The sequence below is a fragment of the Hirundo rustica genome, chromosome 4 (assembly GCF_015227805.2).
Source record: "Hirundo rustica isolate bHirRus1 chromosome 4, bHirRus1.pri.v3, whole genome shotgun sequence".
NCBI lineage: Eukaryota > Metazoa > Chordata > Aves > Passeriformes > Hirundinidae > Hirundo > Hirundo rustica.
In genome coordinates, this window is record NC_053453.1 from 61,568,562 (window position 1) to 61,593,932 (window position 25,371).

General features: G+C 46.9%; 1 protein-coding gene across 11 annotated transcripts; it reads left to right on the forward strand.

Annotated features, from left to right (window-relative positions):
* Positions 1 to 25,371, forward strand: KCNA6 (potassium voltage-gated channel subfamily A member 6). Of its 11 annotated transcripts, none has more exons than XM_058420341.1 (6): positions 1 to 6,156; positions 6,465 to 6,551; positions 12,435 to 12,673; positions 20,476 to 20,592; positions 20,689 to 20,811; positions 22,971 to 25,371. In XM_058420341.1, the coding sequence occupies exon 1, from the start codon at positions 1 to 3 to the stop codon at positions 1,558 to 1,560; it is 1,560 nt and encodes a 519-aa protein (XP_058276324.1). In that variant the 3' UTR covers positions 1,561 to 6,156; positions 6,465 to 6,551; positions 12,435 to 12,673; positions 20,476 to 20,592; positions 20,689 to 20,811; positions 22,971 to 25,371. The 11 variants fall into 11 exon arrangements, with proteins under 11 accessions (XP_058276324.1, XP_058276325.1, XP_058276319.1 ...); XM_058420342.1 differs by having other exon boundaries at positions 20,486 to 20,592; XM_058420336.1 differs by lacking the exons at positions 20,476 to 20,592; positions 20,689 to 20,811 and adding an exon at positions 8,043 to 8,233.

Below are 25,371 nucleotides of genomic sequence, written 5' to 3' on the forward strand. Positions count from 1 at the left end.
ATGCGGGCGGAAGAGCCGCTGGCGCTGGCGGCCCCGCGGGCGGGCGGCGAGGCGGAGGCGGAGGCGCCGGGCGAGGAGCGGAGCGGCGGCAGCTGCTGCAGCAGCGAGCGCCTGGTGATCAACATCTCGGGGCTGCGCTTCGAGACGCAGCTGCGGACCCTCTCCATCTTCCCCGACACGCTGCTGGGCGACCCCAGCCGCCGGGTGCGCTACTTCGACCCGCTCCGCAACGAGTACTTCTTCGACCGCAACCGGCCCAGCTTCGACGCCATCCTCTACTATTACCAGTCCGGGGGGCGGCTGCGCCGGCCGGTGCATGTGCCCCTCGACATCTTCCTGGAGGAGATCCGCTTCTACCAGCTGGGCCAGGAGGCTATCGAGACCTTCCGGGAGGACGAGGGCTTCATCCAAGAGGAGGAGAAGCCCCTGCCCCAGCACCACTTCCAGCGCCAGGTCTGGCTGCTCTTTGAGTACCCCGAGAGCTCCGGGCCGGCCCGGGCCATCGCCATAGTCTCGGTGCTGGTCATCCTCATCTCCATCGTCATCTTCTGCCTGGAGACCCTGCCCGAGTTCCGCCAGGAGCCCAAGGGCCCCCAGCCTGGGTTCGGGGAGGCCGCGCAGCTCGGGGACGAGGCGCTGCTGCTGCTGCCACCGCTGCCACCGCCGAGCGGGACCCCCCCGCCCCTGCGTCCTGCCGCCGGCTCCGGCCCCTTCTTCACAGACCCCTTCTTCCTCATCGAGACCCTGTGCATCATTTGGTTCTCCTTCGAGCTCCTCGTGCGCTTCTTCGCCTGCCCCAGCAAGCCCGAGTTCTCCCGCAACATCATGAACATCATCGACATCGTGGCCATCATCCCCTACTTCATCACCCTGGGCACCGAGCTGGCCCAGCAGCAGCAGCAGAAGCAGCAGCCCGGGAGCAGCAGCAACAACGGGGGCCAGCAGCAAGCCATGTCCCTGGCCATTCTCAGAGTCATCCGCCTGGTCAGAGTCTTCAGGATCTTCAAGCTCTCCAGGCACTCCAAGGGGCTGCAGATCTTAGGGAAGACTCTCCAGGCCAGCATGAGGGAGCTGGGCCTCCTCATCTTCTTCCTCTTCATCGGGGTGATCCTCTTCTCCAGTGCTGTCTACTTTGCAGAGACTGATGACCCTGACTCGCTGTTCACCAGCATCCCTGATGCTTTCTGGTGGGCGGTGGTGTCCATGACCACCGTGGGCTATGGGGACATGTATCCCATGACCATCGGGGGCAAGATTGTGGGCTCCTTGTGCGCCATCGCGGGTGTGCTCACCATTGCCCTGCCCGTCCCTGTCATCGTCTCCAACTTCAACTACTTCTACCACCGAGAGACTGACCACGAAGAGCAGTGCCAGTACACCCACGTCACCTGTGGCCAGCAGCAGTCACCCTTCTCTGAGCCCAAGAAGGGGGACAGTAACCAGTCCCTCAGCAAATCTGAATTCCTGGAAGCGGAAGACCTGGAGTCCATGAAGTACTCCAACTTCATTCCTCCTAATAACCAGGGATATAAAGAGAAGAAAATGCTGACAGAGGTGTGATGGGTTTTGTTGTCCTGGGTCCAGACACAGAGCTGCAAGCTGCTGTTACAGTTGTCTTCCTACAAGCAGCTGGATCTATTCAGCATTTCCATGCCAGACTGTGAATTGTGATACCGTAAACAGAATGATTGTGATAATGGGCTCTTCTGGCCTGATTTGCTGTTTCTCATTACTGCGTGCAGCCAGAAATGTTCTTGCTTTATTCCGTGGAGTGCTAGCTGTCATCCCAACTCCCTTGTGCTTTTCTTTCTCTGCTGTTGATGACTGCTTTAATCCAACATTTGCTCCGAAACCAAGTCTTGTTACTCCACTAGCAGAGAAGCCCTTGCCACTACTTCAGCAGAAGCATTCAGCGGAGTAAACAGTTAAAGGGGCTCCAAACATCTGGCTGGAGCTGTGCTCTCAGTCCCTGTGCCAGCGCTGTGCCCTTGGCTGTGGCATCAGTCACGCCTGCCATGCCATTGCCTTTGAATAATGGAAACGCTGCAGCCAGGATCACAGGGAGCTCTGCAGCTGTAGGGGAAAGCCAGCAAGCAGATGCCTGCCTTCTTTGCAACACTTGGCATGCTAAAAGATCCTCCTGGTTTGTGTTTCAAAAAAAAAAAAAAAAAAGGTGCATAAATCCAAAACCTTTTCGCTATTTGTGACCATACATCGTGTATCAAAAACAGGCTTAAAGCAATCAACAGGCTTGGTGAAGATTCTCTGTGTTTTGAGCTTATCTCAGCCTTATTTATGCCAGTGCCCTGATGTTAATTGGCTTTTATAGTACCAACATAATCTTCATAGTGGTAAGTGCCTTCTGATGCAAGGCATGTTTGAGTAAATTCATTTGTTATCTGCAGAGTTCATCTTCACACAATAGCATTTAATGAGATGTGCTTTGTGCTTCAGAGACCCAGCTCTGTATTCGGGCATGTGAGAGCAGTTGACTCCACTGCTTTTTTTGATTGGGCATTTGTGTAGCTGAGGGGAGTTTGCATGCTGGCGTTTTGTTGACGTGGCAGAAAAATCCCGTCCACAGACAGCTCTGCACCTGTGCTGTGTGAGGATCGTGCTGGTTTAGCAAGTCACAGGCATAAAATGCCCCAGGGGGAGCGTGTCAACATTTGAAACTGAGACTGGCACAGACATAAACTTCCCTAAGCTGTCTGTGTAAAGCCAGCAGCATCCTCCAGACCCTTTGAAAGAGGGGAGAAACAGCGAGCCCTGAAGAGATGCTTTTGCTGTATTTATTGCTGGCCAAGCCAGTTCCTGGTATTTCATGGATAGGAGGGACAGCAGTGTTTTTGCACTTGGTTTTATGAGAGCGATTTGTGCCAGCCATTCAAAATATTCATAGCTTGGCCCGCAGTGCCGGGTTTGCCAAGGGACCAGAGATTTATATCTTCAAATACACGTTTTGCTTCCCAGATAATTTCATTAGTTTCAGTCAGCTCTGCCTTATACCTAACTTTAAAAATGTTTCAAGCTCTGCCAGCAGGTGAGAAAGGGAAATGGATGCTTTCAGATTCCACTGGCAGACTTTTCCTGCAAGGAGAAGTCCTCCTTGTTTTAATTCCAAGTGTTTATTCTGCATTCACACATCTGCATGTGTACGAAAGCAAAGGCAGCCATTAATGCCTTGCATCATACTGTAATAAATGCATATTGGAATGTACTACGTATTGCATGGGACACGCAAATTACATAAAGCAGACGTAATGCCAAGGTGCAAAAATACAGAGGATAGACTTTGTGTATATGTATATATTGTGTTTTTCAGCCATAAGACTAAGAATGCTACAGGCATATTATAGAATCATAGAGTGATCTGGGTTGGAAGGGACCTTAAAGGTCATCTCTTTCCAAAGAGGGACACCTTCTTCCACTGGACCAGGTTGCTCAGAGCCCCATGCTTTAATCTAGTAAAATATAGGTATAGAACTGGTTGTGAGGTGGGATCTGTTTGCATCCTTGTTACCCTGCCTGTGTTCAGCTGTCTTGAGGTATGGCTCCATGCCTAGAGTGCTTTTATCGTGGCCTCTCTCCATCCTGGCTCTGCTCTTGTGGTAGAAGTTGTTTGTGCAAATCCTAGCTACTCCATTTCTCCAGAGTCCCGTTGCCTTCTCAGATGTTTTTAGTGTGCAGGGCTCTCCCTTGAGGTCAGCACACAACCATTATATTAAAACCTCTGCTCTCTCTCTCTCTCTTGTTGAAATCAGTAGGAAAACGCCACTTGTCTCAGGCTGGGAGACACAAGTTTGATGTGGTGAGGGCTTATAGCTCAGAAGGGTTTGCCTGAATGAAGCCTAATTTCTCTTTGCTTCACGGGGCTGAGGCAAAGGTTTGTGAATGTCTGAGCCTTGGGGACCGTTCTGCATCCCTTGACACATGTAATCAGCTGGTGGGTAAATTGTCCTGGTGAATGAGTGGGACTGAGGGGCATGGTGGCATCTCTGTTGATTTTGAGTAAAATTTGTCCGGGTCTTAGTGTGTCTTAATCTTGGTGGTGTTCTTAGTTGTGTTTTGTGGTCACCTTAATGAAATCTTTACTGTGAGGTCAAGAGAGGGACTGGTCTTCAAATTTTGTGTTGCTAGAAACTAGCAAAAGAAGCTGCTGTTTAAGAGGGTTGCTTTGAGGCTGCAGCCCTCTCCCAGCAGAATGCCCATGTTTGGGGATATTTTATGCCTGAATCTATCAGCGGATAAAAGTTCCCCCTAAGTATGATATAAAAAACTCAGGTTGAACACAAGTTCAGGAGGAGTCATGAGACACGCTGAGCCTACGTCAGAAAATTCCTGTGCTCGTTTTCTCCCCCTGGGCCTGGCCCTGTTGGCCCTGCCAGGCAGGAGCCCTCCCTGCCCAGAACAGGTTGTTCTCCTGACCAGCACGACAGATTCCAGCAAGAAAAAAAGATGTGAGGCTGATCACCGGTAGCACAATCCTAGCATGTCTTACACAGATCCTCTTGCAAAGAGGTGTCCTGACCTTGGGTGGGATCCAGCAGTGAGTTTCCAGGTGGAATCCAGCAGTGACTTTCTAGTGGGTTTTGGAATCTCCCGCCTGCAGATCGCAGCCAAGGTGCGAAGGAATTCTGTGGTGAGCAAAGCAGCTCTGTGCAGTTTTTGTGAGCCATGTTTGTCAGTTCTGAAAAGAAAAGTGCATGTAAAAAAGCAGGAGTGGTGCTTGCTCCCTGGGTTTCCTGTGTTGGCTCTAAGAGAGATACAGAGCGCCTACATAAGTGTGGAAACTGTAACTTTGGGACTCATTTGGGGCATGTAAATCCTTCTCTAAGCACCTCCTGAAAAGCAGTGAAGTCCCAGAGTCATCAGTAATGCTACATGTTACAGAACTTGTGGAATTTGACCTTTTTTAAGGAGCCTTCAGATTTTTTTTTTTTTTTTTTTTTCATGTGACTGAAATGACACTGGGGCACCTGTGCCATTGACTTTACCGGAGGTCTCGTGCCACCGTATCACAGAGAAGCTTTCAAAAACCTTACCTCACGATCTCAGCCCTTAGCTCTCAAAATGCAAATCCGTTTCCTTCTGAAGGTAGAGCACATCCCTGTGAAGCCAAGTAGGTACCTCCAGGGACTCGTTTCCATAACAACCTCCCGGACTGTTTCTCTCCGTGCTGTGACTGTGGCTACAAGCAAAAAGCGCTCGCTGGATGTTTTGTGTTCGGATATCAGCACCTTATCTTTACAGATGTTTTCTTTGCTTATTAGAGCTGATCCCATCACCTTATATAGTGTACAGCTGCCCTGTCCAACTTGAGGTGAGCAGTCTCCAGCTTTTGAAAACAGGGAGTGCAAACCCGGAGATGGGAAGAGATTTTATTTGTCCATCCTTGCACGCACAGGGCTGGAGAGTGTGGAGGACAATGTGAGCACACAGCCAGGGAGCTGTGGATGTAGAGTCATCTGGGTACCTGGTGACAAGGAATGCAAGCTGAAGCCTTACATTTAAGACCCAGAAATTCCCTGGCAGCAATCTCACTAGGAATTAGTTTTGCAGTGGAAGACTATTGCTCCTTCCAGATCTCATGGCTGGTTTGTGAGAGTTGGTTCCCCTGATAATTTTCCCACAGGATGTTTTGCACCAAAGCAGGACAGGGCAGAAATCATCGCCTTGGAGGTGGGGAAGGAATGGGAGAATTTTACTGAGGACACCAATTTTTTATCCACACAAAGGACTGGAAGCATGAAAGGCATGAAGAAGACCTGTCCTGTGGTGTTTTACTGGTGGATTCCTGCTCTTACCTCCAAGATGAAATTCCTGTTCCTCTCCTTCTTGGAAAATGTTAGAATTTGGGATTTTTGAGTAATTTTCTGCTTGAGCCTTTTGATCCAGCTTTCATGGATAAAAATTCACTGCTACAGACACCATGGGGAAGAAGGTGACTGGACTTAGTCTTTTCTCCTGGGTCCTCTCATTCAGAGATCCCTATGGGATAAAGAAGAGTGAGTATAAAGAAAATTCAGGGCAGCAAGAGACTGCTTGGTAAGGGTAAGGACTGAAGTGTCTTCCACACAGTGATGGAAAGAACAACATCAACCATAAAAGCAAAGGAACAAACAGCTCCAGCATCTGCTGCTATTGCAGAAACAGGTAAGGTTTCTTTTTGTTCTGGGAGATTAACGACCAAGAGTTTCTTGAAATTAATGAGGAAGGATTTCCTAATTAAGATTTGCAGCCTAAAGGGAGAATCTGGTTCTAGGTGAAGAAAGAAAGATAATTATAAACTAAAGAAATGTAGTATGAGCCAGATCCTCACCATCTGCTGATTCAAGCTGGCAAAACTCCTTTTAGTAAAACTACCTTGGATTATATGAGACTCCAGCTTCAATCTTCTGCATCAAATCCAAGCATATGTACTGTTTGTTAAATTGCTTCTTCTTGTTTGTTCTTTTCTTGAGGTCCTGTTTACATCAGGGAAAGATCTGCAGATTACAGCAGGAGTCAACCACAGCTTTCCCAAAAGCTCTCATCTGACTCGAGTCCAAGTAAGTCCTACCAAACTTGGCAGAGCTAAGCTTAACTTTAAGTTTATACTGACAGAAATTAAGAGCAGCAGCATTTTATGCATTTATTTCTCAGTGGTGGAACGATATGGACAGATTCACGGGGAATTGGAAGATCCTGCCCTCCCTGGCAGCTCTGTGAGCACAGGATAGCCCTGCTTGTGCTGCTGTAACCAAAAGCACGGCCTTGAGCCCTCCATCGTTGCTCTTTGAAGTTTGCACTAGGGACAGATCCCTTCTAAAGACATTTACAGCCATGGTATCAGCAGGTTCGCAGGAGAACGCCTGAATTGCAGGCACCTGCTTTAGGCATAAGGAGGAGAGCAGGTGTTGGCAGGATGAAAAGACTTAATCCCTTGATGAAAGGAACCAGGGGATGCTGCTGAGTGTCCTTAGCTGCCACCAAAGAGCGGCTGAGGAAATTGCCTGCCAGTTTCAAGGAGCTCTCCTTGTTTCAGGCTGGGGTCCTACATAACACAAGACCCTATCCAGGGAGATAAATACAGAAAAATGTTTTTGGGGAAAGCAGACAGGAACTGTGCTAGTTAACAGGGCAGCATATGCTGTTAGTACATGTTAATTCCACTTGCTTTTCCCTCTTTGGGTGGGTTTTCCCTTGCTCCAGGGAAGTCTGTCTGGGGCTCGCTGGCTGGCACAAAAAGTTTGAATATCATAACATGGCTTTTCATTTTGGGAAGCTCATAGCTGAGGTCAGGGTGGGTTTTAAGTTCCTACAGCAGTCACTGATTAATCCTCACCACTGGAAATATCCAGGTTGTCTGTAGTGCAATTAATAGGAGAGAGCACAAGAGATAACAGAGCTTTGCTGTGTAAAACTTCTTAGTGAAAGGAAAGAAAGGATTTGCAGGAGGGAAAGTGCTCATCAATTTCTGTGTTCACTATTCACTGGAGACAAGAATTAGGGGAAACTTTTGTCTTCACACAAAATATCCTTGAAAATTCAGCAAGTTCTTCTTTGGCTTCATTTTCACTAAGTTAATATGAAGATTTTTTTTTTTTTTAGTGGTATAAAATTTTGGAACACCCTTAGTCCAAAAGTGCCATAAGTCACAAATTTGTCAATTTAATTACCAAATCTAGCCATTGTCTGTTTACCGAAATGAGGGGCCTCGATTCTGCTCTCTACCCAAGGTTAGATAAATGTTTCCTTAGGATTTTGGATGGCATGACTCCTTATTTAAAGGAGTGTGAGAGGAGAATCAGGCCCAAAGGAGAGGGCTGTGAATGCACATGACTAGACTGGATCGCTTTGGGGTGCTGCAGGTGCACATTGGTCCATTGACCTAAAAGGTTGTATACAATTTTACACCAACAAAAGGTTTAGCTTTTAGAGTACATATCAGTTGATTCTCTTACATTCTCTGGAGGGAAATCAAATGATATTTTACAAGAAAACTGGAACATTACCATCCCTTCTTGCTGCTCCTTGATGCATCTGTTGTTTTCAATTAGCTTGATGGCATCCATTTTCAGAAAGCAGATGCTGCCCTCTTTTACACTGGTGCAATTCTGGAATAACTCCACTGACGTCAGTGAAGTGACTCCAAATTTATCCCCGGCAAAAGCAGAATTGGACCACAGTCTCTTTGTCTGCCTCTCTGCTCTGGAGCCCTGGGGACAACGTGCCACTGCCACACCATAAGGTGAGGGCGAGTGCCTGTCTGCTGTGCTGTGCTTGGCATTTTTGTGTCCTTGACACCCCCACTCACGTGCCTGGCTGGAGCAGGAGCCAGGCTGGCCTGGGGCGTGCCTGGCCACCAAATTCCGCCTGCTGAATGAGCCCTTGCTGGCTCTGGATTCCTGACCGCTCTCCATCTTAGCTTCCTCTTGCCTGGACATGTTTCCCAAGGAGTTTTTTAAGCTGAAGAAATGTAGTTGCAATTCTTAAGTTGTAGAACAACAGAAGAGTGGCAGAGGTAGATGTGGAGACAAGCTCTGTGCTTCCTACATTTTTTTTTTTTTTTTGCTGTTAGGGCCATGTGAAAATCTTTGCAGTCCTGTTTTGTTGACTCTACATCAGCTGGTTTCAAAGTCTCCATTTGCAGGGAATTCTAGGTTGGAAAAAGTGGGGCTTTCCTGCTCTAACTCTTCTGATCTCAGTCCTGCCTTCCCAGAAAGTAGACAGAAAGCCTCGTGTAAAATCATCAGTTTGCTGTAAGGGAAAATACCACCGGAGATGGGACAGATCAGGGTGAATAGAAGGAATAGTTGTGGGATCATGGAATGGCCAGGGTTAGAAGGGACCTTTAAAGACCATCTCATTCCAACCCCCTGCCTTGGGCAGGGACACTTTGATCGCTCAGAGCCCCACCCAGTCTGGTATTGAGTGCCCCAGGGATGGGGCAGCCACAGCTTCTCTGGGAAACCTGTTCCAAGGCCTCATCACCCTCACTGGGAACAATTTCTTCCTGATTTCCAATCTCAACCTCCTCTCTGTCAGTGTGAAGCCATTGCCCCTTGTTCTGTCACTCCAGGCCCTTGTCAAGAGTCTTTTTCCATCTTTCCTGTGGGCTCCCTTCAGGCTCTGCAAGGCCACAGTGAGGTCACCCCAAAGCCTTCTCCTCTCCAGGCTGAACCATCCCAATTCCCTCAGCCTTTCCTCCCAGCAGAGCTGCTCCATCCCTCTGATCCCCTTGCTGTCCCTGCTCTGGCTCCAGCGGCTCCCTGTCCTTCACTCTGCCAGAATGCCAGTGTCACTGACTGAGCCACCAGAGTATTGCAGCCCTAAAAATCAAGGTGCAAGTCTTGGAAAATCTCAGGACAAACACATTCACTAACACCTGGGAAATGTTAACTCTGCAAGGCGTAATCTGGAATGCTGTGTGCACTGTTGATGACCTAAATTTGGTCAGCCAGGATGCACAGAAAAGCAGTAAGAATGATCAGGTGGATGGAAAGTGCTTTGCCAGTGGAAGCTGGAAGAGCCTGACTTTTCTAGGCCAGCCAAAGACTGACAAGACCTGTAGTTGGGAAACTACTTGGGGCCAAAATAACCAAAAAGGAGGAGAATAGGAGAGATTTTAACATCTTCCCACATTTCTTATGTCTCCCTGATAGTTTGCCATACCGGCACATTTGCCTACAAAACACCAAATCCTGGTGATTTTGCTATTAAATACTTCGGGTTTGTGGGTAGGGGGGAGGGTAGGAGAGGAATTGTGAGTCTTGGGACGTTTGGGTTTGTTTTTTTTCTGGAACTGAGGCGAGAGAGAGAAGAAAGTCCTAGGAGAGGGGTAGAATGGTGCAAGCGGTACCACAGCCCTCCAGGAGCTGGTCTGGAGGCAGAGAGCAAACTGACACCCTTTAAAAAACCCACCAAACTCTGTTCACTGCTCTTCCCCTCAACATGGAATGGCTGCTCACCTTGTCCAGTCCTTTCTCCCTATCCAGAGCTCTCCAGCTCTTTGCTGAGCTTCCTCTTTCCTCGAGTCTGTGGTCATTCCTCACTCCCATGAGCTCCCTGGAATCACTGGAACCACGCATTGCATCTAATGTCGGGGAAAGCCTTGACCCAGCTCTGCTGCAGCTCAGTTAGATTATCTGATTTAAGCAAGCTGCTCTGGTGGAAGGTGTTCCTGCCCTTCTGGTGGGAGAGTTGGAGTGAGGTGATCCTTAAGGTCCTTTCCAGCCCAAATCAGTCTGTGATTCTGTGTTTTGTTGCAGAAATAAGCAGTGAAGCATGGTCTTCAAGAGCTGCTGCTCACAGAATCATTGGAAAGATCAAGTCCAGCCTTCAGTGGAATATCATCATGCCCAGAAACCATATAATGGAGTGCTGTGTCCACTCATTCTTTGAATAGTTCCAGGGCTGGTGACTCCAGCATTTCCTTGGGCAGTCTGTTCTAATGCTTAATTGCTCTTTCAGTAAAAAAAAAAAAAAAAAAAAATCCTAATATCCAACCTGAACCTTTCCCGATGTGACTTCAGGTTCTTTCCTGTTGTCCTGTCCCTTGTTCCCTTGGAGAAGAGGCTGGCCAAACCCTCCTGTCAGGGAGTTGTTGGGAGCAGCCTTGTTGGGTAGGAGGTCAGAGCAGTGGATCCCGATGGCCACTCTGACCTGAAGAGATGAGCAGAATAATTTCCTATTGTATGCGCTGTTCTGACATAGAACAAAATTTCACATGTCCTCTCTTACCTCTCTCAAATCGTTTCTCCTTGTGGAGGTGAAGATCCCTTTAAGCTCAGGAGGCAGAAAAAATATTGACCAAAGTGGGAGCTTCATCCATTCAGCCAACTCTGTGTCACAGAAGTGCCAGGATGGAGCTGTCCTTAGACTTTATCCTTGAGCTTTCCTGGTCCTTGATGCTCTTTGTTCATTTCAGTGAGGAAACCATTGTCGTGCCATTTCCATCTCTGTTTTGGCTAACCAATTCTGCTCTTTAGCTTTTCTCCTGTGAGTAGAAAGATGGTGAAGGGCCTGGAGGTGAAGCCACATGAGGAGTGGCTGATGTCACTTGGTCTGTTCAGCTGGAGGAGACTGAGGCCAGAGCTCACAGCAGTTCTGCAGCTTCCTCACAAGGAGGAGGGGCAGACCCTGAGCTCTGCTCTGTGTGACCAGGGACAGGACCCAGGCACAGCTGGAGCTGTGCCAGGGGAGGGTCAGGGTGGATATCAGAAAATGTTCTCCCCCCAGAGGGTGCTGGGGCACTGAACAGGTTCCCAAGGAATGGTCAGAGCCCCAAGGCTGCCAGAGCTCCAGCAGAGTTTGGACAACGCTCTCAGGCACAGGGTGGGATTGTTGGGGTGTCTGTGCAGAGCCAGGAGTTGGACTCAAAGATCCCTGTGGTCCCTTCCTACAAAGGCTGTTCTGTGATTCTGTGATTCAGTGAGGAAAAAAAGAAAAGCAAGGCAATGGAAATGTTGTGAATATCCACACACATCACAAAAGCCTGTGAATATGGACACCACTTGTCTCTATCAGTGGCATTGGCAGGATGGTGCACACAAGTCTGGTGGCCCCTAAGATGTCTTAAAAACCTGTCCCAAGAACTTGGCATCATTTGAGTTATGGCTACAAGGCACATTAGAAAGGAGATGTAAGAAACACAGATGTAAACCAAGGAGTTTGATTTGAGCCATGAACACAATGTTGCATTTCTTTCTGATCTCAGTTTACTCACAGAATTATGGAATAGCCCAAGCTGGAAGAGACTTTTAGCAGTGTGTAGTTCCCAGGCTCTGAATTATTCTCATATTTTAGCGTGTCAGAAATAGCACTGTCTGGCACATTCCTTTGAGAACTGTGGTCTATGGCTTTTCATGCTTATGACAAAGCAATTGATCTTTGTAGTCTGTCCTTGGAAGTGACTTTCAGAAACGTTTTGGAGAGTATTCACTGCCTCATTAGCCTGGTATTTGATGATCTGCTACAGTTTTCAGCAGTGGACTGCAAACATTTAGTATTTCCCTCAAAAGGTGCCCCTTCCTCAAAATCAGCAATATTTGTGAGAGAAGTTTCATTCCAGTTCATTTTGGTATTCTTTACGAAAGGCACCTTTGGAAAATTTTATAATGTGCACGATCCCTTCCTTAATATTCTAAATATTTTTTCCTTTTTCTTTTTGTAAAGAAAATGCATTTAAATGAGGTAAAATACAAAAATTTGCCTTTTTTTTCCCCCTTGGTTTGATTTTTTTTTTTTTTTTTTTTTTTTGCAGGGGGGGGTGGTTTGTTTTTTTTTTTTCCTATCTTTGATCTGGAATGAAATATATAACATGCATTTGGGGTTTGTCTTTTTTTTTTTTTTGAAAGAGAGAGGATTCTCCTTGGTTTGGGGGAGCTTATTTTTAATAAACTTTTTGTTGTTGTTGTTGTTGTTTGTTTGTTTTCTTTTTTTCTTTTTAGCAGTGTAGTGGTAGACATTGGTTGTTCGTCTTCTTTACCAGTGTGGCTCCAGTGTCAGCTCCAATACTTCCTTGAATTCAGTTATGTGATAGTCAAACTCTCCAGAAGAGATGGGATGACAGCCCAAACCTCATGGATACTACAGCATGTATTCCCAGTGACAGAAGGGATGTTCCAGTGCTTTGGCTATGGCTGAGCCAAGCCAGTTGTTCTTTTCTGCAGCTGCAACACCTGTCCAGGTGAGAAAGCTTTTTTTGATGAGACCGAGCTGCTTTTCCAGTGCTGTCTGACTTGTCAGAACATGTCATTCTGGATTGTGAGCAACTCCTCTTCCCACTCAGCTGGTCAGCTTTTAGGATCTGTCTACTTCAAGATTATGTAATTTAAAAAAAAAAAAAAAAAAGTTAAAAAAGCTACAAAAAACTTGTTACCAAAATCTTCTGGGTGAAATGAGAATGGGAGGAGAAGGTGTTATCTACAGAGGACTGTAGCTTCCCCATTACTTACTTTTTTCTTGGCTCTTTAAAAACCAAACCTTTGCAGATCTGTGAGCTGCCACTAACACTTAGCTAAGGGGATTTCAGAGATGAGTTGGGAGTTCCTTGCACAGTAACCACTAATCAGCATCCCCATAGAAGAGGTCTGAATACATTTTGATCAAGCCAGCTGCAGCTGGGAGGGGTTCTGGAGGCTGATGCAGCTTTCCTTTCCATCCTCCACCATCAGTCATGGAAACTGTAGAAAAACCACCCACTGGTACTTCTGGCCCTGGCATTTCTGCTTGTTGTAATTACATCAAAAGGTTGTGTGGGGTTTTTTGATAGTTAAGAGACTACTTAGGAAGGAAGGTGATTAAATGCTGGGCTTGGAGTCAAGGGGAGAGTCCCCACTACTGTCACTTATCCTTTGGATGTCCCCCTCATCTCAGTGCCTCAGCAATAAGATGGGGGAGTATAAAGCCATTGATTTCCTTCTTTTCCCTAAACCTTTTAGACAGGGGGAGCTTTCTGAGTGTTCCTCGTCTCCTCCCTGACACCTGGATAATGTCAGGCACAGCTGGGGACCTCTCCTCCCTCAGGACACGGTGTTGTGCCACTGTCACAACAGCTGTAGCAAACAGATGGGCAGTGAGGATGCAAAAAAACCCAGGAAAATGTTCATCCCTGTGCATGGGGCTCATGGAATACCCAAACGCTGACAAGTCCTGCTGTCACCTGGCTCTGTGTTGGGCTTGGCTGATCTGACCCCTGTTTTCCAGGCTCAGGCACAACACACTCAGAGCAGGCTCCTCGTTTGTGACTCTCCCTTCCCTTGCAGGCTGCCTGATAATTAAAAGTGTGCAAAAATATTTCTGTCTGACAAAGCCCAGAGCTGACTTAACTGCAAGGTAAATTGAAAGCTCCTGGAATGCATGCTCCATGGAGATAAGAGGCTGACATCACTTTTCACAGCTAGTCCAGAGGAAGGGAATTGAAGCAAGTTCTCCTCTCCTACCCCCTGAGTTCCCCTCAGGGACCAAGGTGTTAAAACAGCAGAAGAAAAATAAGCTGGAGGTAGAAGGAGTTCACCATCTCTTTCAGAGATTTGTGTCACCTCTCCAAGAGTGAAGGACTGGTACTGAGCAAACAAATCTGCACTTTGAACCTGTCAGGATTTTTTTTTTTTTTTTTTTTTTCTTCCAGATTTTCACTGGCATTGTTAGGAACTAATCCTCCTAAATGATTTGGTAGATTTTCTTTCTTTATGGTATTTCAGAGGGATATGAGGGTACATTGAATAGCAATTACAGCTCTTCATGGTTTATATTTAGTCATATATTGGTGATTCAGAAGCAAGCATATGCAAAAAGGCCCAGATGAATCCTCTTGCAAATTCCTTCCTGTGCTACAGCACATTTAGGTGCTGGAGCCTTACAAGCAATGCATGAGTTTTACACAAACCTTATGTTTTTGGAGAGGGAATCTTGCCACGTCTTTGTGTCCACCATGATGCATGAAGACTTTTTTTTTTTTGGTTTTTTTTTTTGATGGCTGGAATGTTTTAGCAGCCCTCCTGATAAAGAGACTTGGTTTCAGGCAAATGGAGCCAAATTCTCAGCTGGTGTTTGTACATCAGCACATTTTTCTTGTGATGCCAACCATGCAGTGTGGTACAGTGTGCTTTACAAAGCTTTTTTTACCATTTAGGGTTGTGGGGGTCCATTTAGTGTATTATTGGGAAGTAAGACCCATTTAACTTGAAAATTCAATGTTTTGAAGTGTAACTACAATTCCCATTTGAATGTTTTTTGAGTTCTGACTGCCGGATGTGCCACAGCACCACACCAATCTATGGACAGACTGATGCTCACAGGCACATTCTGGGTCAGGATCTGGGATGGAGCTAACATTTCATTTTTCCTGTATCTTGATTCCTCTGACTCTGGAAGAAAAATAACATTTTTCTCTCCTCAGCATGCAGTTGGGTGTTTATCAGTGGTGAAGTTCTAGGTACACTCATTTGTCTTCAGATAATGCAAATGGCCATTTTTTTCCTGCGGGGAATCACAAGCAGATGGTGTGAAGCAGGCTTGGGAAATCAGAATCTTAGAATTACAGAATGCCTTGGGTTGGAAGGTACCTTAAAGATCATTTCATTCCAGTGCCCCTGCCATGGGCAGGGACACCTTCCACTAGCGCCCCATCCAGCCTGGCCTTGGACACTTCCAGGGATGGAGATTGAACCTAGATGTGGAGCTGGGGCAGGTGCTTACTGTCAGATCTTCAAGGAGCTTCTCTGATCTGTTCGTGATTTCACATGGTTGTAACTTCGGTAAAGGATATAGTTACTTTCACAGCTGGGAACAGGATAAATGGAACGTTGACCCTCTTTACTTGCTTTAGTAATGTCACTGCCATTAATAAGTTTTTTTAGGAAGAAATTGTTCCCTGTTTGGGTGCTGAGGCCCTGGCACAGGTTTTCCAGAGAAGCTGTGGCTGCCCCATCCCTGGAAGTGTCCAAGGCCAGGCTGCATGGGGCTGAGGGCAGCCTGGGATAGTGGAAGGTGTCCCTGCCCATGACATGGTTTTGAACCAATTGATCTTTAGGATCCTTTCCAATCCAGGCCATTCTGTGAATCTTGGAATATTTCCCTGTGCCCCTACATCCCTTTTCATACTTTCTGTCAATAATTGGAAACCTCACTACTGTGTCTTCAGGCACCTATAGTGGGAGTATAAATGGTTAACTAAGCACCCAGGCAATCAGGAGATACCATAAATTCCAACTTCCAGAACTTTGATAGAAGGTGGCATTTAAAAAAAATGCCTAAACACACCATGGAAATTTTTTCTAGTGACTTTAGTAAAACAGGGTTGGAGCAAAGCAAGTGCATTTGAAAATCCTACCTCTTGGTCCAAGCAGCAGGTCAGGGAGTGATCCTGCCCCTCTGCCCAGCCCTGGGAGGCACATCTGGAGAGCTGTGTCCAGCCCTGGGAGGCACATCTGGAGAGCTGTGTCCAGCCCTGGGAGGCACATCTGGAGAGCTGTGCCCAGCCATGGGAGGCACATCTGGAGAGCTGTGTCCAGCTCTGGGATCCTCAGCACAGGAGGCACAGGGAGCTCCTGGAGCGGGGCCAGCAGAGGCTGCAGAGATGATTCAGGGCCTGGAGCAGCTGTGACAGGGAAAGGCTGAGGGAGCTGGGGCTGCCCATCCTGGAGAGGAGCCCCAGCTGAGAGGGGCCCTCATCCCTGTGTGTCCCTGTGAGCAGGGAGGGCTCAGAGCAGGGCCCAGGCTCTGCTCCGGGGGGCCCAGCAATGGCACCAGAGGAACGGGCAGGAGCTGAGCCCAGGAGGTTCCACCTGGACAGGAGGCAGAACTTCCCTGGGCAGTGACTGAGTCTCCTTCACAGAAGACATGAACTTGCTGCTTGTATTCCCATTTTGATCACAGAGGAGCCCTAGAGACCCTTGGGACGAGGGGAGGGGTAAGGAGTAGAGATGACTATGGCCACTGCCACAAACATGGCAGGAATTTCCTCGTCCCTAAGCCCCTTTCCCACATTTCTTGGTAGCAGCTGCCATCCTGGCTTCCCAGGGCTGGGGTGGAAGCAGAGCAGGCGGCAGGACCATGGCTGTTTGGCTGTTGTCCTTAGCAACTGCTGTTTTGCCTCTGCTGCAGAGGGATATTCCAGACCTTGTGGCTCAGTACATAGAGTGGGGGAAGAAGAGGAAAAAGAAAGGTATGTTCAGGGTTTGCTTGGGTGGGATTCTGTGCGCTGGTTCCCTTGGGATATTTCAGAAAGGGGTTTAAAACAGCAGTGAAGAGAAGGGAGATGAGGATTTCATGAGGGCTAGCAATGAGGTTAAAGCTGATGAAGGAGGTTGGATTCAAGTTGAGTAGAACTCTGGTTGCTTCATCTTCTCAGCTGCTTTAAGGTGAAAACATTGACCTTTATGGTCCTTTCCAAAAATTTAATAAGGACAAACGTATCTTGTTGAATTTTAACTTAAAGTCATTGACTCTGCAGTTCTCCCAAAATATTGCTCGCGAAGGGATACTTTGTGAGCCAAGGGAGAAATCCAAGCCCTGTGTCACCAGCACTGGTGAGAAGGCTTTGAAATCTGCACAGCCCAAATTTTAACGTCTGTGGTTTGGCTGCACCTTTGACCCATAAATGGGAAAGGACTGGAAATGTGGGTGCTGTACCAGTTGAACAAGAGCTTATGTGCCAGGTGTGTCCGTGCACGTGAAGCTGTGGTGGATGTCAGCGCTGGAAAGCTGTAGGCTCCCCAAACTTCAAGGTGTTTGCAGTGATCTTAAGTAAAATGCAAAAGGGGGTGTGGTAAATAGCAAAATTGCAAAGTGAATTTGGTTTTGTGCAATACTTTGAAGCATGTTGGAAGCGATAGCTGGTCATAGAGAGTAATTAAGGCTGGGATAATCCCCAAGATCATCAAGTCCAGCTGAAGTCCAAGTCCAGCTGTCTGATTCCCACCTTGTCCCCAGACCATGGCACTGAGTGTCCTGTCCAGTCATTCCCTGGACGCCTCCAGGAATGGAGACTTCACCCCTTCCCTGGACAGCCTCTTCCAAAGCCTGAGCACCCTTTCCATGAAGAAATTCCTCCTGATGTCCAACCTGAGCCTCCCCTGGCACAGTTTGAGGCCATTTCCTCTCATCCTGTCCCTTGTTCCCTGGGAGCAGAGCCCGACCCCCCCGGCTGTCCCCTCCTGTCAGGAGTTGTGCAGAGCCAGAAGTTTCCCCCTGAGCCTCCTTTTCTCCAGGCTCAGCCCCCACAGCTCCCTCAGGTGCTCCTCATTGGACTGGCTCTCCAGACCCTTCCTTGTTATTAGTTAATCTCAGGGTTTATTGAATACAATTTCTCAGCAGCAAGATGTGGTAGTTTTTCTGGAGGGTTGGCGTGTAGCTTCCGATGGACCTTTTTCTGGGGGGAAGATCACTGACGTTTATTCCAGCAAAATGCCCACAGGAGGGGTGATCTTTCTGGGCAAAGACATGCACCGGCATGGGAGATTCTGCGGAACTCTACTGAATTCCGAAAAGCCTGAAAATGCAAAGGAAATTCGAGTAGCAGCGGGGGGGAAGTCTGACTTTGGGCAAGATGCTGGCTGTTGCTGTCAGGAAGGGCGCCGAGGTCCTGGGAGGAGTTTGTGGGGTGTTGCAGCGCTGTCCTGTGGGCCAGGGAGGTGTGAGGCAGGGGACACCTGCACAGGTGCAGGAAGGGTAAAACCTGGAAAACCCCTCGGCGGGGATAAAGGCAGTTTTATAGGGAAAGGAAGAGCAGTGCGCACAAGCAAAGCAGAAGAAGGAGTTAATTCCCTGCTTGTCATGGGCAGGCAGGTGCTCGGCCATCCCCAGGGGAGCAGGTCCCCATCACACTGAAGGGTGACGTGGGAAGACAAAGGCCATCACCCTGAACATCCATCCCTGTCCTTCTTCTTCCCCCACGTTACACACTGATGATGGCGTGGTAAGGTCTGGAATGTCCCTTTGGTCACTTGGGGTCACCTGTCCCTCCTGCCACGTGCCCCCAGCCCCCTTGGCCGTGTAGGAAAACCAGCTGGGTCTGTGTCAGCACAGCCCAAATCACCCCTGTGTTATCAACCCCGTGCTCAGTACAAACCCAAAACACAGCCCCTGGGGAGGAAATTAACTCTACCCCAGCCAAAACCAGCCCAGCCACAAAGGCTCTGCTCACATGAGCAGCGCTGTGTGCCTCAGCATTTATTAATCCATTTCCTTTTATGTAGACAAACTCAGGATTTTCTATGGTTTTTTTGTCTCAAGGGTTAGCTGTGAAGGAGCTGCTTTGATGGCAGCCGAGGACAAGCGCTTAGCCTTGGGATGGATTTAGGGGAGGGATGTGGGACTTGCCACATGGTGCATTTTCTGCAGCCAGTCAGTGTAGTCTTTGCACAATGTCATTAAACCAAACAACATCGTTTTAATGTCAGAATTGAACACAACATGTGCTGGAAAGTCAGGATTCCCCAAGGGAGTCCCAGATGGCTCCCAGGGAGAGAAGTGTGAGCTGCATATGGCCAGCGCTGTGTGGGGTTAAACTGGGGGATTAATTTGGAGAAGGATGGTGCAGCGTTGGGAATTTCCTTGAAATTTTTGGTTCCTTCAGTCAGGCTAAAACAACCAATCTCACATGAGGCTGTGCTGGATCTTTCCACTTAGTTATGCCAGCTGATTGGATGTGTCCTTTGCTACAGAGAAACACTGGAAGGAGTTCATCCTCTCGTTAGGAACAGAGCTACTCCCTTCACAATCCTGCTGCTCTTTTCTGCTTCTCTGCTTTAAGATGGGCACTATAAATACATTGGATCTGGTCTGTTTAATCACCTCTCTCTTATCTCTGCACAGTGTGATAGCCTGGCTGCCACAGGGGTCTGTCCAAATGAAAGTGAGTAAAATTTGCTTCAGTGGAGTTACATCCACTTGAAGTAACTTTCCCTACATTTTTGCCATACCCAGGGAGATTCAAAGCCTGAAATTATTCTCAGCTAACTCGCTAGAAGTTGCTTCCGTCTGTAGATCTTCTTACTTGCTTATATAGTCTGAATGGGATCGCATCTCTCACCAGTGAGGGGGATTCCAAGACCTTTCATGGTAGCAGGAGGCACCACTTGGGTTCAGACATGAATGTTACTCCTTGTTTTTTATTCACAAATGTAGAAGGTGTCTGAAATGTGGCTGAAAATTTACCTGGGTGAGTTTAGATACCATTCCAGAGCATAGTCCAATTTTTCATGTCTCTGGTCTCAGAAAACTTCACCAAGGAGTGTTGAGCTATTTATTATGAATTGAGGCATCAGTATCAGGCTCTCAAAATTAGGGATTTATTAGACAATAAAGGATAGAGAAATGGGTGTTCAGAATTAACCCCCCTGCAACCCTCTACACATAAATGTGGTCCACCTTGTAAAAAACAAACAGCAGTGTAGTAGGTTTTATCTCTGTACAAGACCTGCATTCTGCTTTCTGGAACTCAGCCCCTTTAGACTTCAAGCTGAGCATCCAATGTCATTCACCACGTGGGAAATTCTTGGTTTAGTTTTGTGCTTTAAATAGTATTTAAAAGTAACTAAGCAATAACTGAGTAATGAGTAAGTCCTAGGCAAGGAGTACTTTGATATTTTGTTTCTCCTACGCTTCACATTTGCCTTCATGCCCATTCCTTTTAGGTGCTTTATTATTTTTGTATTTATAGAGTTATAGAGATAGAAAAATCTTTGGTCCACCTTCCACTCTTCTGGTCCAGTACAAACCCTTCCTGTTGCTTTCTTTGTGTGAGTGAAAGTAATCATTATTTTGATGGTGCTTTCCAGCAGTGTCATAAATTTGGGTATAGGATGGTTTCCTACCAGTCTCTCTCTCTGCTGTGCTGTGCTGGCTAAACTCTGGCTTAGTGGACAAATTTAGAACTTGAGGCTTGCTGGCCACAACTGGTTGGGTTTTTCCCAATATTTCCAGCGTTGAATGATTGTTTGTTCTGCTGTCACTGAATAAAACAGCTCAGTTGTGCTTTCTAAGCTGTTTGCAGAGATCTGCTTGAGGATGCAGTGTTTGATCCCTGCAGATGCCTTGTTTCTACAATGGCTGATGAAAGTCTGTCCAGAAAAATTTAGACTTGGACTTTTCAATTTACAGGTAATTTAAGAAAATCCTTCCTGCTAAATTCAAAAACCTGATTATAAATTTCATTACCTTTTTATTTACTGGGACTATTTCTTTTGCTTTGAACAGGGAGGTAACATTACACACCTTAAGCATGCAGCACTTCCAGTTCAAGAGGAGTCGCATTTGCTCCAGAGAGTTTTCCTAAATGAATTTACAAACCGTAAAGGAGCAGGAATTTTCTCCCTGCAGGTCAGAAACAAGCTGTAAGAGAGCATATTTTAGAATTTCTAAGCATTTTTTACATTTTATTTTTAATATACACAATGGATAAAAAAGAGATCCTGGACATCAGATATTGACTATTTAGAGTCTCATCCTCTCCTCTTTCCCAGTGGAACATCTCTATTACCTTTGGGGAAGATCCATGTCATATATGCAAGTGTAGAACTAGAATCAGACCAAACCACCACTGTGATTGCTCACTCTGCTGGGAAATCCAGGGATTTGTCAAGGTTCAATTAATGCAGCTGCTGCAGACATACCTTTCTGCCTCTGAATTGTCTGATGGGGTCTCTGCCTTACCAAACTTCAGACAATCACTGGGATTCAATTATTGCTGCTCCGAATCTGTTGAAAACTGTGAGCTGGCCTCAGCATCTCAATTTGTTCAGCCCCTGTAATCTCTGGAGTAAAAACTCTCCAACATATAAATCCATAGTGGCGAACTCAAAGCAAGCAAGTTGTGCATTTTGTTGGCAGACCTGGCTTTTCTTTGTCTTAGAAAACTTTTTGAAGAGCAGATGCAAATGTGTTGGTGTGTATTTATATTTATGCAAGGATGCATATTTATATATTTTTTGTGCTGCTGACATTTTCTCCTTTCAGAACCTGAGCAGAGCTCTTGACAAATCTTGTTCACTTTGTAGGCTTCTCCCATCTCTGATGTTTCTCCCACTTCTTTCTCCTCCTTTGGGTTTTGGCAGTGTGACAAACAACCTTCTGGTCCGGGGCTTTCTCACTGCCACACTTTTACAGCCTGTTCTTTTTCTTTTTCTGGCTACTTGAATCATTGCCAAGCAGTAGTGGGAGCTGTGGGAGCTCAGGGACTCGAAAGTGTATGGTTTTCATAGTAGAACAAGCTGCTTTCAACCCCCTGCACTGAGTGGGAAAGGGAATTGTGGTAGAAAATGCTGTGCAAAAACATAAATGGTGTAAAAACATAAATGGTGCAAACTCCTTGCACTGCAAGTCTTGAGCTGCTCAGCATTTTGGCAGGCACAAGCTGAACTTCTCTAAACTCCAACCCTGCTCACACAACAAAGTCTGGACCTCAGAGTTTTGTTTAGCACTCAGGATTCCCAAAATTATGAATTTAAGATCACATCTCATCCATGTCCCTGTGGTGGGTTAACCCTGGCTGGATGCCAGGTGCCCCCAAAGCCATGCTGCTGCTTTCCATCCTCAGCTCCACGTGGGAGAGAAAATACCATTAAAGAGTCCTCACGCTCTTCCTCTGGTCCAGTGTGGGGCTCCTCCCATGGGAGTCAGTCCTCCAGGAACTTCTGCAGCGTGAGCCTTTCCCATGGGCTGCAGTTCTTCATGATCTGTCCAGTGTCCACCCTTCCACAGGCTGCAGGCCTTCATTTATTCCAGTCACTTCTTTTTTCTCCTTCTTTTGTTGTGGAAGACTGCTGATACTTTTAATAACTTAATAATAGCCCTGCAGATTTCATGAGTCACCAGCACAGGTGCAGCTGGAATGGACTGCACAAAAGTGTGACAATGGAGAAGTCCCTAAGGAAAGATAAGTTCTTGAAGGCCAGACTTTTTTTTGTTCTGCTGCCTCATAAATTGTTTCAGATCTAATTTAAATAAAATAAAATAAAATAAATTAAATTCCCGTATTTGATTTGATAGATTTTCCTGCCCCTGGCACAGAGGGAGGGGCTATAAGCCAAATTGTCATTACAGATCTGTCCTAAAAGGACCTAAAATTAGATGCCATGCAAATGGCTCTGGGAATTCCCAAAGTCCCAGTCACAGTAAGAATCAGACCTCGTGTCTCTGTCCTTGAAGAGCGCAGCATTGCAATGCATCCTAACCAACCTTGCAACCTTCTAATAAACATATTTCACCTCATACAAGAAGACAGGTGTGTAATTCCCAGGAGCTGCAAGGAAAAATTGACCCCAAAGCCAGTCCCAGTAGGCATCAAGGTAAGCAAAGAAATGTAGCACTTTCCATCTTAGCCAGCCGCAGCTGACAACAGATTTCAAATTCAGCTCCTTCAGACATTCTCATGAAGAAATGAACCCTTATGTTGTTGTGGCTTTACTGTGATACATGTAAAATAACACCTTTTTCTTGTGCATTTTTTTAACACAACACTTTTTTGGGGTTTTTTTTAGGCTGGATTCTGCATGCTGCGAGGCTGTCGTGTCAGGACGCTGCACAAGAGGTTGTTGCATCTTCTTTCTGTAAAGCTGGTGGAGTTTCTCTCTGTGCAGGGAGTACAACCTTTATGGTCAGGAGACTGTTTCCCTTGCTCTGTGGTTTTCTTGTTGCTGTTGCTTTTAAAGGGGTCAACACTCTTAATTCCAGGAAACTGAAACTAAGTGTGAACAGGGACTGGAGGAAGGAAGCAGGGAGAATCCCCTACAAGATTCCAATGTGTCTTAATTCTGGAAAAGCTAAGTAAAGCAAGATTCAGCTGCCAGTGGCTAAATAGCAGCAGTTTATAAGCTGCTCCTCAAAAGCCCCAGACAAGCACCAAGCCCTGTGGAAAGCTGGAGATTGACACAGGACACCTCCAGAGGAGTCTGCTGTTGAAACTTCCTTTAAGCCTTTTTTTTCAAGTGGAGCATCCAGACCTGGCAAATGCATAAGGCCAGCCCTTAAAAGAGCAAAGAGCTCTCTCCAAGAAAATCAAATGAGTGGCCGAAGTCTGTCCATTTGTCTGCCTGTCTTTTTGGCCTTGGATTGCTGTGCTTTTCAAAGCTGTGCTTCTGTAACTCTGATTAAAAGGTAGATGTTTCATATAGCCCTACAAGTAGTAATCATCCTATTCATGCAAAATATCTGCTGCCTAAGGGATGGGCCCAAACCAGAGGTGTTTCTCATTTGCCTACAAAGCGTCTGGCTTTAGCATCTGTGCAGTTAGTTTTTGTGAACACGTGAGTCCGTTGCCTGCTCTGTCGGAGTTACTGACTTCTTTTCAGTGGTCATAGAGAGTTTCACTGAAATAGCACTGTTTGTAGTCTATTGTGTGACTTAGGAGACACAGCAGCCAGACAATTCTGCAGTTGTAATATAATTGTACGTGGCTTTCCCAGAAAATGCTCTGAAGCCTTCTCCCGTTGCACCATTGTGATAAAAACCTCCGCTGCTTTTCAAGCTCCACAAGTCCACGCTGTGCTGTGCTGAAAGTGAAAGAAAAGCCAATTAGCTCTGAAAAGTGAAGGGCAGAGAGGGGTGCTCTGGCCTGGAATTTCCCTCCCTTTGGCAGCAGCAAAGGTCAGCTGTGCAGCCAAATTTCCGTGACCACGTATGTGTGTGTTGCCAGCTCTCTGCACAGGAGGGTGGAGGGGGTTAGGAAGAATTGATTCTGGAAGGGGAGAGCCTGACAGGAAGAGTGGAGTTAAATGTGACAGCTGGGATTTTCAGAAGGTAGTTTGATGGATGCTGGGCATCCAGCTTCCTTAGAACTCTTTATTAGTAGCACCTTCTGTATCTTCCTGAGTGACTTTTAGCCTGTCTAGCAGTTTTCAGCATCAGTGTGTGAAGGAAAAGAGGTGGGAGGCAGCTCTCTCTGGTTTGGCAGGTGTGGGACTGCAATACCTCCTTGTGGCTGCTGGCTGAGGGTCTGGATCTCTGGGGAGCTTCCTGACTCTCCGTGGCTCCCACAGGCTTGTAGTACTGGGCTTAGAGAAACCCCGAGCTGCCAGATGGAGGCTGCTTCTGGTGCAGCTCTTCTGAGTAGTGCTGGTCATGGATGTGAGCCTGTAGTCCTTGGGAGGCAAAATGCACTCCACAGTCCCAAGGGACCTGCTCTGTCTCTCGGTGCAGGCCAGCTGTGGGAATCCCTTTCTCCTGGTGTGTGTGTCAAGGCCATGTGGCTGACCACGGGTGACCAGAGCTGCCATGGACCCTTCTTGCAAGAGCAGTCGTTTTCAGAATCAGGGTAGGTGCAGGCTGCCTTTGGAAAAGTGTGAATATCCGAGGGAAATCCATGGTGCAGAAACCATGGGCCATACTGTGTGCCCACACCACAGCAGGGATGATGTTGACAGAGGTGCTTTGCTTTTGGTGTGAAACCTTGCTCTCATGCATCATTCCAAGGAAAACAGCTAGAATCTGCAGGTCAGATCATGTGGTGAGTTAAGTAATTCCAGCTCCCTTACTGGAGCTGATTTATACAGGTCAGAGGAATTGTTGATGGTGGGGGCTTTTTTTGTTTGTTTCACTGAAAACTTGAAATCTTTCAAATAAGCAACGTGAGGCATAGGGAATTTTTAGCTGGCGTATGTGTTTCAGGATGTTTGCTGAATTCGGGCATTGAGAGCACAAATTCTCTGCAGACAATCCCACACACAGTGGTAGATGAGGTTACTGGGCTTGGAAGTGCACCGGGGAGATGGGACTCGAGTGAGCTTTGAAGAGCAATCATTGTCATTAGTGGTGGTGCCATAAAATGTGCTTGACTCAAATCCAGCATTGCACAGACGAGAACCTGATGAAACCTCGTAACTCGATATTTGTGGTTGTTTCTGCCAGTGTGATCCACTGTTGAATAGGCTAGACATGAATAAA

What these genes read in the sequence shown, in the direction of transcription:
- KCNA6 (XM_058420336.1), top strand. Translation starts at nt 1, where the DNA reads ATGCGGGCGGAAGAGCCGCTGGCGCTGGCGGCCCCGCGGGCGGGCGGC.